Source organism: Leuciscus leuciscus (assembly GCF_965113295.1).
Source record: "Leuciscus leuciscus genome assembly, chromosome: 6".
NCBI classification, from domain to species: domain Eukaryota; kingdom Metazoa; phylum Chordata; class Actinopteri; order Cypriniformes; family Leuciscidae; genus Leuciscus; species Leuciscus leuciscus.
In genome coordinates this window covers 21,196,376-21,209,270 of record NC_138730.1, presented here as the reverse complement: position 1 = coordinate 21,209,270, position 12,895 = coordinate 21,196,376, and the positions used below count along the sequence as shown (strand labels likewise).

The 12,895-nt window shown below is 38.8% G+C and overlaps 1 protein-coding gene across 4 annotated transcripts in view; it reads left to right on the top strand.

Moving 5' to 3' along the window:
• Positions 1-12,895, top strand: part of ptprfb (protein tyrosine phosphatase receptor type Fb) — a 132,573-nt gene that overhangs the window by 21,792 nt on the left and 97,886 nt on the right. For all 4 annotated transcript variants that reach the window (XM_082172158.1, XM_082172156.1, XM_082172157.1 and 1 more), the window contains exon 3: positions 12,001-12,146. In XM_082172158.1, the coding sequence (XP_082028284.1) occupies positions 12,001-12,146 (146 nt within the window). The remainder of the gene's footprint in view (positions 1-12,000; positions 12,147-12,895) is intronic.

The window sequence follows — 12,895 nt, the reverse complement described above, 5'->3', positions numbered from 1 at the left end:
TTATTTAATTAGTTTTTTTATTCTATTGTATTTATTTGTTCTATCGTTTGCAATTTGTATGTTCTTATTTTATTACTGACTGTTTACTTTTTTAAATTTAGTTCAAAGTATAAAGTAAAGCCTCCTTTTACTCATATAAATTCATATAAAATTGGAACAACATAAGGGTGAGTAAATGATGACTAGCCTATTCCTTTTAATGAAACGAATCCAATATATTCGTAAGATATTTGTACAGTAGTTGAATGGTATACATTTATTATAGTAATATTAAAGGAGTCATAACCTAGTATTACCTTGGATACCCACGCTCTATTATAGTCTTTCAGGCCCTTCTAAAAAAGAAAAGTGGAAAAAAAATAAACACAGAGCTCCTCTGACCCTTATTTCTGAAGGCATTATTGTCTCGCGAGATCTGATGCGATATTTTGGCTGTCGTGGACGGTCATTTTAATAATGCAAATGAGGGGCGCGTTGATTGGTGGCAGGAAGGAGGGGGGTTGACACCGCAGGTAACTTCAGCATACCATTCCAAAATGACATCATGGCGCAAGTTGTGAATGAACCCGACCTGGCCGCGACCTACGGAATTCAACCGTATATGCACGAGCCAGACTCTGAACCTGAGCTGGAAAGGGAAGATGTAGAGTCGATGGAAGGACGTCTACATCAAGATGTCTCTGAATGGTAAAGACAATCATTTTGACTGAGACATACATTATACCTTTTATTTAATGTAGATTACATTAACGGAGATGTAGTCTACTTTTTTTTTATCAGCTTACAGTGGTTATTGAGATCAACGTTTGCTATCATGTGGTGTTTTTGCCTTGTTTCACGTTGTGGTTTTTTAGACATTCAAATTTGTGAACGATTCCGGCGTAAAATGATTAGCACAGACACCTAACGTTAAGCCAGTGGGAAGGGTTGTAGGAACCGCGTCATTAAAAATGAATTTAATCCACTGGTCCCTGACAGCTTGGTCCGTTCTTGGGAGAGAAAACACATTTAAGTTACATGTTGATTCTGGCAGTCAACAACAGAGCAACTCACGTGTGCACTACGTTTCTGCATCTTTCGCGACTGAATATGAGGGGGAGAGGGGCAGGGCGGGCTTCCTGCAGCATAGGTCTGCGGTGTCCATATATGGTATATCCTGCCCCGTCTTGACGTCAAGTCGGGGCAGAAATTAAAATCTCGTATTTGAGTGCGCGTGCACGTGGGCTAGTTTACGAACCCAGGGGTAAACAAACGCTTCACTTTTAAATATCGGCTTCCCGGCCAGTGTATAATCGTTAGGCAATCATAACATACATTGATTCTCGTGGAAAAGTGAAAATGACAGGTCATGACTCCTTTAAGTAAAGGACATGCTTTTGTTTCAAATTAGCATATCACACACCTGTATTTAGCCTCGTGGAGTGTTTTGTAGTTGTGGATCTGCTTCGGTGAATTCATTTTAATGAACACCCCAGTCAAGTCCAGGTCCATTTGTGTTCAGATCCCAAAAGGACTGTAATTAAATTTTCTCTTGACACATGGTGTGAAAGTTTAAATACTCCAGACTTGTAGAAAAGGGCAGAGGTAAAGATGTAAGAGCAGTGAATGGGGCCTTTATGTTGGGAAGCTGATTAGTTTGGTTATTTTGGGTGAGAGGGGCTTTGATTGTGATTGATGACGCAACCCATAACGGGTCCTCATTGATCCAGCATCTAGACACTGATCTCCTCTCCAATCCTACATCCCTGTCTCATGTCCATCCCCCAGGGGCACTTAAGCTTTTTCTGCCCACCCGCCAGTCAATGGCACAGGCTGTGCCAGTGTGATGGCTGCCCTTTACCTAACAGCTTTAACAGCGCCCGGCCTCCCTCCTCTCAGCTGTCCCTGAGCTGTTTATGCATGAAGATGAAAAAGACTTTCAAAAACTGTACATATGCACACTCATTTAATATAAAAGGATAGGACTGTGTCGGGTAAACACGTGGCACTTAAGTATGGAATATTCTTGGAATATTCAAAACTATGAATGCATGATATATTGGTTATTGGCCAGTATTAGTGACATTTTATTTTAGCAGCATTTTTACTTTAACAGGATTTTTACATTTATCTATCCTTTTTTAATCTAATGCTTAAAATGTATAATATTAAATACCTAATATAAACTTGTTCCATATAAGCTGTGAACGCTCTGCATACCCAAGCCATTTATGGACTCGCTGATTAGTATTAACACTAAATTACTATAAAGTCCTTTGTTTGAGGTGTACCATAAAGCTTACATGATAAAATGTTAGTAATACGTATGTAACTCAGTCATTTATTTATTTGCCAAATGACGGTAATTTTCTTCAAATCTGCCTCTCACTGATAGTTCCGGGTAAACTGATTCACAGCAGCTTTGCCGCTTACGCGCGCTGTTGTTATGTGTCGTCGTCACTGTCCCGCGTTCTCATTGGTTTGCTGGCCTATGGGGGATTTAATTTGCAGGTTAAGCTGTCCGTCGATCGCTCACCCAAGAGGAAAAATGTGCTGCTGCTGCCAGATCTCGATCAACGAAAATGATATTGTGTTTCACTAAGCAGCCAGACGAAAATATATATATATGATTCATTTTAAGCAGCTGCTTTACTTTTTTTTTTTTTAAATAAATTTTAAAGCAGCCAGATGTATGGCCACTGTACTAAATCAAGTTGGGGAAAAAAGTCAGAAATGAAAAAATTTTCTCCATAGGGACATTTATTTTTAACTAAAACTTATAAACTGTTAAAGACAGACCTAAGCAGACCTGTAACTATCCGAGGCTGTTAATCGTAGTCTATGCGTTTGTTAAATTAATAGAATTACAAAAATACGGCACATTTTGTGCGTGACTCAACTCGACAGTTTTTACGGGTGCTTGTGAATGCATCATCTACTTTCATTAAATGGTGAAATATAGGAAACTTTTTGCCATGTGTCACGAGATTAAGCAACTGAGAAGCTAACACTCTGTGTCTATATATGTTATGACTATAACACTTACTATAAAATGTAATATAATATATATAATTTAAGTATTTATTTATTTAGCTTTTTTTGTACCTGTAGTAACCATGTCGGAACCTTTTGGAAAACAGTTGAAAAAGGCATGAGATTTAAAGCTTGTTTGAAAAATTAAAGTAAACCTTAGGCAGAATTCTCATTACTCGCTTCCACTGTAGCTGAGGCTAGAATATTTCTCCTGCAACTCACCATCCACCACATGAGTCCTCTGAGGAAAACGCTGGGTTAACGCAGATTACGTGCAGGTCATAGCAAATAAAACAGCCAGATTTATGACCATTTATGTTTGTGTCATAATTACACCCTCTGGTAACGGCGTACCTGCAGTGCGCAGACTCCTGAGGCTTTCTAGAATGGTCTCAGGCGATCACTTTGGGTTAACCTTTCAAAATATTTCCAATCTGGTGATATTTCATGGCTCCTTAATCTTTCATAGTGCCTGGCTGCCCTAAGCGTTCAGAGTCACCCAGAACTTCCTATACCTTCTGTCTTATGGAGTACTCAGTCTAGTGCTGCCTGCAAACCAGCCGCGATGCTCACTTATCTGTATTCCCATGCAAACATTCCTCTTGTCCCTCTGCCAAAAGCGAGGCCCGGATGGCACCTGCCTTTTGTGCGAAAGCTTTCGGTGTGCTATGCTCATCATAACAATAGCCCAATGAGAAGCAAGCTGGAATGCACCAGCATCTAGCGCCAGTTTGTGTTTTAATATTGATGGCTCTGTCTAAACAGGAAGGTTTTCTCTGCGAGGCAGAATAACTCTATTGTTCTATCATGAGGGCCGAATAATGAGGTAGTAACGATATTTCCTCATGATTGCCCCGTCTCATCTTTGATCCAATATCATGTCGACAGTGGGAAAGAGAGATAATGATTCACGGCTTTGAAGACTCCAGGATGGGCACCGGTTTAAAGGCTGAAGTAATGCTAAACCGCCTGGTCATATGATACAGCTTACCTCTATTAACAGGAAGCTCTTTTTTCATCAACTTGTCAAGATACATGAGGGAACATTGAGCTAATGCTTTTAGTAAATGATTTTTTCCCTCAGTGGCTACATGTGTACCCTTCACCCAATCTGTGTAAGAACATTACTTAATCTTCATTTCTGTCAGTTCTGACTTACTTTTTTCTGTGGAACACAAAGGAAGATATTATGAATTAAGTGCTGATCACTCTTGGCTGTGCAATTGTAATGAATTGAGCCATAAAAAAGACACATAAGCATTATGAAAGTATCATAAAAGTAATCCGTATGAGTCTTCTAAAGTAATTTGATAACTTGCGATGAAAATACCTTTACAACCGAGACTCATTTTGAAAAAAACGTGCAACACTCCAAAAATGTACCCATACACTTCATTTTGCAGCTGAAATGAACACTAGTGGCAGTAAAACACCAACAACTTTAATTTTTTTTAATTAAAGTTTTGAGTTCAGGGGAAGATTAACGCACAATAATCCTTGCTCAATAATACGTTATGACCTCAAAACACTTTTACCATACTGCATGATTCATAAATGAATATATTTTGCTGTTTGCATCACACAATCAGCTCCATATGCATGGCTTTTATGATGTAGTAAACTTGCACTTGTGATTTGGAGTGAATGTGCATGAATCCGTGAGGAACGAGTTATGATAAAAGGGCTTGAAGACTTGAACAAGCAAGCTAAAATGGCATGGTTGCTTCAGAAAACACATTATCTCACGTTTGCTTTTTTAACTCTATAGTGTAGGTGGTACATTATTTTCAAAAACGATAGAGCATTAACCCTTTAGAGCAACTCACCAAACATTTTATTTCTGAAACAGTTGCAATCCGTACTACAACCAACATAATGAAACTTTCCCAGATTCACATTCATTTGCTTCAGATAAAATGCGATTTTAGCACGACTCACTGGATATTTCACTGTGAAAGTACAAGCAACAGCGTAATATAATATTGCAGAAATGTCACCACAAGCATGTTTTTTTCAATCAGCCTTTGAAAATGTAAGGTGTTATTCATTGAAATGCTTCTTCTCCAGTGAGTTGTTAACTACTGTGAGCAGATCATTGACACAGGATCAAGAATCATATCAGTCTGATTCATGAATGAATAAAAAAAGTATGATGTGTTCACATCATCACAACATTTGTTCATGAATTCTCAAGATTGTCTGTGAGTAACAGCTTAAATCTCTCACACCAAACTATTGTATAACTTCAGAGGACTTGAGTTGTGTGGACTACTTTTAGTGTACTTTTGTAGTGTTTTTTTAAAAGCTTGACAGTCTCAGGCCTCATTTACTTTCATTATATTTTAAAGAGTGTCCTTCACCATTTCTTTTTCACTGAAAAAGGTTTGGAACGACACAAGGGTGAGTAAACGGTGTGAGTAAACAGTTACTTGGCTGAACTGTCCCTTTAAGATAATTCTCCAGCAGTGTTTTAGGAGGAAATCCATTACTTTAATGCTCCTCACAGAGGGATATGCATAATTGTGCTCAGAATTTGTGTTCTGCACATTCTCCTAAATAATTTAATAACATTAGAAAGTGGCGCACTCAACAGCAGCCTAACACTGTATCACTTAGAGAAAGAATTCCCACTGGGAATTGTTCTTCCTTTGGTTTTTAGTGCCTTACTTATCCAATCGTTTGTTTGTTTCCATTCTTCGGCCCATTGAATTCTGCGTAGCTCTCAAGGCCTGGAAAAGCAGTGTTGATAAGTTGTCATTTCAAACAACTTTCACAGCCAATCGTCTCTTTTCCTGCAAGCATACCCGTTTGCCGCAGATGCCACTGCATTGGATTTGGCGAGGGAATCGTGCATGTCAATAAAGGAAACTGGAGATATTAAACCAATAGAGCAAAATGACTGGCTTGATGTAGAGTTAATTGAAAGCAAAATTCTGTAAAAGGTCTAAAACCCAGTTAATGGAGAAGTTTCACTAAAACCACCGCAGCTGATAGCATCGGACACATTTCCGCTCAGAGCACGAGTGAAAATGATAACTTGCTAATCTATTATTAATGAGAACGAATGGTTGGCTCCCTGCTTTGTGTATTGATCCTTGTACTCAATCCGGATCGGGTGTTTCTGCGGAGCGGGAATGCTGCTAATTGCTGGTGTCCATTTGTCATCTCCACTCTAAAGCCTTTTTTCTTAAAAGCTGTATAAATGCTTAAAACATTCCTACAAAATTCAGTCTCCTCCAGGGAAAGCCTTAAATGACCCATCTTGAAAATTGACGTAACCTCAGGACGCAAGCAAAACGTGTTTGCAAGTAAAAGTAAAGTTCTTTCATCTTGATCAGGAATCTGCTGCCCATTTGCTGTCCTCCCCTTACACTGGCCACATGCTGCTGTCTAAAGCATGACTCTAGTCTGTAGGAAATAAATGTCAACAGGTGTCCAAGGCCACCTGTTCTGGCGCCTGTGGATTTATTGAGTTGGTTAATGCAAAAGGACTGGGACGACAGGAGAGCCACCTGGGAGGTCAGGGCCCGGTCCCTCTCATCTCCTCCTATGACCTGTGTTCTCAACAGTCTCTTTGAGCATCAAGTAACCCTGAGCCCTGAACCTCTCCTCTGTCAATTCACAAACATGTTGAGGGCACAGCTGCACTACGTCGATCTGTTAGCTTTGAGACTTTTGAGAGCTCTACAAATGTTTCAAGAGCACCTTAGATAATGTCACTGGCCACTGGAAAGGTCCTCTTGATTACCAAATCAGAATGTACCATAAACACCACAATACATTTTTACAATTTTGTTCACAATAAAAAAAAAAATCACAATAAACTGTTTTAGACTGGACTAGGCTTTCTAGTCATAGGTTTTTCTTTCTCCCCAGGTCAGAAATAAATGTAGACATGTGGTTGTGTACTGAGATTTATGCTCTGAGGTTGCTATTAAATTTTCAACATCATTTAGTGATCCTATAATTATAAGTATTATAGAAATATACAAATAATTTGTATGCAAGTGTCTGATAACCAGTATGCAGAATCTAATTTAATTAGTTTTAGTTTCAGCTTTTTAACTTTGTGTAAATGTTAAATAATTATACAAACCAAATATCCAAAGGTTAGCGCTAAATATGTAGTTTAAGTGCTATTCTTAAAGATCAAAGTTGAAATTGTGAGGATATCAGAAAAAATTATCTGTCTCTCTAGACCCTTATTATCTGCCTTTCCTGTGGACCTTTGTGGTTCATTCATGCATCTCATGTGCTTAAACTCTCAGCAGTTTATATGTACTTTAATTTGAAACATGTGCCCAGGTGGCCTAATGCCCACTGATCCTCGCTCGTAAACAAAGGGAACCCCCCCCCCCCCCCCCCCCCCTCCACCACACACACACACACACACACGCGCTAATAGAAATGTCATGACCGATGTTAAAGGACTCTTGAATCTTTCCATCATGGGAAAATCTCAGAGTATCCGCTGTACGTCCGACTGACTGCACTGTATTCTTCCTTTTGATTCTAAACTGAACCCAAATGGCACTGAGAATTGGGTAAGAGAGAAACATAAACCACTTAATTGGGGAAATTGAAAGATGCAAAATAAGATACACCGGTGTTTTGAGAGATGAGATTTTTTTTTTCTTCTATGTATCATCTTTTTACTACTTTAATTAATTTTACTCTAATTCATTCCTTTTATAACTGTTTTAATTCCCCTTGCTTTTATTTTGCGCCTATATTCTATGCAAAGCACTTTGAATTGCCATAGTGTGAAATTTTTATTCCGTTATATGTAAAGCATTTTGAATAACTGTTTTAATATTCCTTGCTTTTATTTTGTAATTATTTTTATTCATTTCTATATAAAGCACTTTGAATTGCCATAGTGTATGAAATGTGCTATATAAATAAACTTGCCTTGCCTTGCCTTGAATGTCAAACTGACACTAATCTCATGCTTGAAATCACACGCAACCCCAAGTATCCATATTTTGGGAATTCCCAGCAAGTATACTGTAGAATCTTGTTGGGGTTTTACCCATTAAACTAGCAGTATCTAACCATGATGGCTGCAATGAGGAGGCCGTTAGCTCCCAAAACTTCCTTTCCACCCTCTTGTGTGGGTATAATGGAGATAAAAGTAGCCAGAAAGGCTTTTATAAGGGTATGCATTGCTCTGTGGTGCCAATCAAAACAGTCTCCAGAGGAACCGGCACGTAAATGTCATTTAAATGTCAGGCCAGCCAATACTCCTGTGGGTCATAGGGGTGCTGGTGTGGTACACATTGGCTTAGATTTTACAATGGATACACATACAGGTGCATACACACAAACAGCCTCACAGTTGTGGGCGTCTTCTTCTCTTATATAGCTCCGGTGGGGGTTATGTCCTAGAGCAAGGGCAACCCAAGCCACCTCCGGCACACTGTAGTGATGTCTGCTAGTCAGTACTTCACCACCCTACCCGTAGGTGCTATGTAATGTTAACTAGGTATTGATTTTGTTTTCTTCAGCACTCCCCTTCTGATCCCAAAGTATAAAGGAGGAAGGACACCATTGCGATGTCATCGTATTCCCCTGGCTTGTTCCCTCCAAGAAAATCATATGTACAACCGCATGTAGTCTCCACACCGCAGCAATTTATCTCTCCCTTGACTAAGAGAGGATTAGATTCCCACCGTGGACCGCCCGCTAGGACACCGTGATCTATACCAACATGTCCCGTGGTTCACTGGAGATGTTTCACTGTGATAATGGATTTTGCGTCCTCCTCCTAAACGAGATTATCAGAAATCATGGGGTTGTAAGGCGGGTGCCAGTAAGTCTGGGCTACCCCTTGAGAAAACAAAAGGCTCTCCTGAGAATTAACATTTTACCTCTCTTGCATATGTAACATATATATATATATAACATATGTAGAAATGTGGTGTGCCCCTTAAAGGTGTGCCCTCCCCCAGATCCTCCATTCAAACTACCTCCTGTAGTGTGTATGTAACTAAGTATTCTCTCTAAGTATCAAGAACCCATTTAATGACAAATTCTGATCCCACAGTTGTGAACCCCTCAATAGGGGACCAAAATCTAATTATAATGACAGACTCCACCATTTGGTAAGCATATTGAATTATCTGGGTTTATAAGGAAAATTGGCAAAAGGTTTGAGGAGTCTATAGGTAGACTTCCCACACGATCGCTATGTGTAGTTTTCGTGGCCAGGTAAATATTTCTACAATTCCTCGATTTCTGAATTGTTGTTATTCTATGAATTGGATTTTGAATTATTGTTCTATTACCTGGTCATTAAATTATAAACATTTGCTTTTATTCTGACTGATTCTGAAATTGATTTCCCAAGTAGATTAAACGGATTTGTATGTTACCGCAAGTCTGTGTCAGATTAGTCACAACTAATATTTGGCACTGATTCAAGTGTACTTGGTTTGCAAAGACAAGAAGTGAATTTCCATTTAGGGCAGCAAACGTGCTGTTGACCAACCTAAATCTGGGTGTATCTTACCTCTGTTTTAATGTTACTTTAGATAAGGGCTCTTACAGAGTCAACGCATCGATACGCATACGCGCCTGCAAGGCTACGCATCGCTACGCTTCGGCCGCCATTATGCGTCTATGCGTAGCAAAATGTGTCGCCCCAGTTTTTGATACGCGACGCACCGTTGCATGCAATACTATGCGTTGTTGGTGGGGGCGATACTGCAAGTTGCTTGCGTCCGACGTGTAGACTATGAAAGGGAGCACGTCGCTCACGTTGCTCGCGTTGACTGTCAGAGCCTTAAGTGTACGTGGGAAACCACGGCATGGCCGATCCAAAGTTATTATAAGAGAAGTAAAGTTGGTTGACTTATATCTGTAGTAGTGGCCATACCTCTGCATGAAGTAAACATTACCTTAAATTCAAGTGTATGCAATTCCATGGGGGCTATACCAAAGTATCCTTGATTGTGTAAGCGTGAATTCGACCATCTCAGGTATATACTGTAGCATTTACCTCTGTTTGGTGACCACCGTTTGGTGAGACCCGCTTTAAACAGAAGACATGAGGACCTCTGAGCAACATGGTTTCCTAATCTGAACGGGTAAAATATTTAAAAAGAATAATCAAACATTCGTTCACATTTAGTGATGCTCAGATATCATTAAAACCTTTTTCATTTATGGAGTCTTGTCTTCAAGAGTCTTGAATCTTGTTGTGTTGCGTAAAAGGAAAGACAGCGGGCTAAAGGTGGTTTTCAGGGTCTTGTTTGTGTATTTTATATTTAATGTAGGTGAAGTATTTACAGATGTGAATCCATGCTCTATTAGATTGAGTAAGGTTGGGTTTCTGATCTGAAGTCGTTAGTGAATGATGCTTAGGGAATTGAAAATGCAAGTAGTACGCCTAGTATAATATTTAATAATTCACCTTTCACCCGCATCACCCACTATTTCCGCAGAATGTTGCTCAGTAGCTGTGATTCTGCCAAATGTCTTTAAAAACAAGCCATTACATGTGTGAAATGACTCAGGCGATACATGTGGGGTTTTATCTTCACTACCTGGCTTGAGCAGTGGTGAAACTTGTCCCATTGTTGTAAATGCATGACAACAACGTAGGGTGTGTGAGCTGTTCTCCCAGAAAGCCATGAGCTGCAGCGTGCTCTGACTGGCCTCTTTAAAAAACAAAAAAAACAATGTTGTTTAGCTACTAGTTTTCGAAGCCATACCATTGTCAAGATTTCTCTTTTTGAATACAGAATGAAATGTTTTCATTCTTTCTGTCAGTGTGGGATTGTTTCTTAATTCTTGAGGCTATTTTTGGCTGTTGAATTACATTGACTGTGTTTATTTTGTGTTTTCTAGGACTGCCAGGTTAATACTTTAATTTTGTGTGATTATAAAAAGTAGCAACACATTCTGTCAGTTTAACACTTACCTTGCTTTATGATTGTATACAAATTATTGACAGTTAAATGTATGCAATTAATGTATATTTAACAGGGCTGTCAGTGTTTAAACTTCAGTGTGATTTTAATTATAAAAAAAATAAATAAATAATGTGACAAAATAGCCGCTTTTCCACTGTTGGGCCAGTGCGAGCCAGGGCTAACAACGTGCTGGCCGTCAATAATAATTCTTCATCAATAATTCTTCATCAAACTGGTATACTGTATCATGATCTCACATAAAAAGAGAGCACACATACTTATTCAGTCGCGCCTGCTTCCATTTATTTGTGATCACAGGAATACACAGACCAACTCCTTTATGGTTTTTATGACTTTTAGAAAAATATTGCTTAGTTCACATTTCTTTAGAAAGAATGAGCATTTTAAATGTCTTAAATGTTGAGATAACATGGGAAATGGTGTTGACCCTGCTCAGATAAACACCGCCTTTGACCATAACAACTCCTCAAGCCCTCTTTGAAAAACCCTGGCCGCTGGCCCGAAGGAGGCCCGATCAAGCCCAGAAGTGACGGTGGAAACGTGACTGGCCCTGACACGCACTAGCACACTCGCTTTTGGCCCGGCAGTGGAAACATGGCTAATGCGAACAGTTAGTTAATCTTTTATCATGTTCTTGGTTTTATAATTAATCGTACAAAATGAATGGGCTAAATTTACATCTCAAGATCTAGACGGAGTGCATCCGAACGCAGGGTTCTCGAGACGTTGAACTATTTTTGTCTGGACACAACGTCTTAATGCGCTGCTTATGACTGCCTCATTGACTTTTAAAAGTTTTTTAGCAAATGTTCGATTAAAGTTTAAAGTTTAAATAAGAATAAGTCAATAAGAAGCTGTCATACAGAGCATGGGACATTCTGAGAAGTATTAGGTAACTTGTGGGTGAAAGTCTCTCTCAGGCTCAGCTGCAGGTGTTAACTTAGTTCCAGTTTAAAGAATGCCCGTTCATAACTAGTTTAACAAAGTTGTGTGCAACCACAGTCCAGGAACTAATTTTTTTTTTCTTCTCCTTTTCACCTCACTTTTCAAGGCTTGCCAAATTTCATCAAATCTCCAGAGGACCAGACAGGGATTTCAGGAGGAGTGGCGTCCTTTGTGTGCCAAGCAGCGGGTGAGCCCAAGCCTCGGATCACATGGATGAAGAAAGGAAAGAAAGTTAGCTCCCAGCGCTTTGAGGTGACTAACTGTCTTTCCCTGCCTCTCCTTAGCATGTCAGTGTCTCTCCCATGCCACATCATCATGATGCCTTTCTTCTTTCCATCATCAGGAATTTGCGCAACACTCTTGTTTTTCTTCTTGCAATCTTATGCTGATATATTCTTTTGTGTTGCCCCCAGCCACCTCACACCCCTCTGTATTGTCCCTCTATTCCCTTCGCCCCATTTCCTGTTCTGTCTAGGTTAGGGTTTAAGCTGAGATCTGAATGTACCTCTTCATGGTTTGGGGTCAGTATGAAGGCCCTATATTTTTCAACAGGGAACAGGGCTGCTTAAAGAAAAATAGCTCAGCAAAAAATAAATAAACAAATAAATAAAATAAAAAATAAACCCACTAACCTTTCACCTATTTCAGAGCAATGTTTGTTTGTTTATTTATTTATTAAAAAACTTAAAAAACAAAACAAAAAAGTATTTGGACACTTTCAAAAAAATATTTGACCAATTTCAGAAAAAAAAAAATATTTGACCAGTTTCAGAAAAAGAAAAAAAATATTGTCAAATGTTATTTATTTACCCATTTCAGCGAAAAATAAATAAATATAGATAGATATAGATTTTTTTTTTATGAAATATTGTTGCACTTTATTTAAGATTTATTTATTTATTTATTTATTTATTTTAATATGTTTTTATTTATTTATTTTATAAATAAAAACTGTGACCCCAAAATACTTAAATTAAATAAATAAATACGTAATTATAATT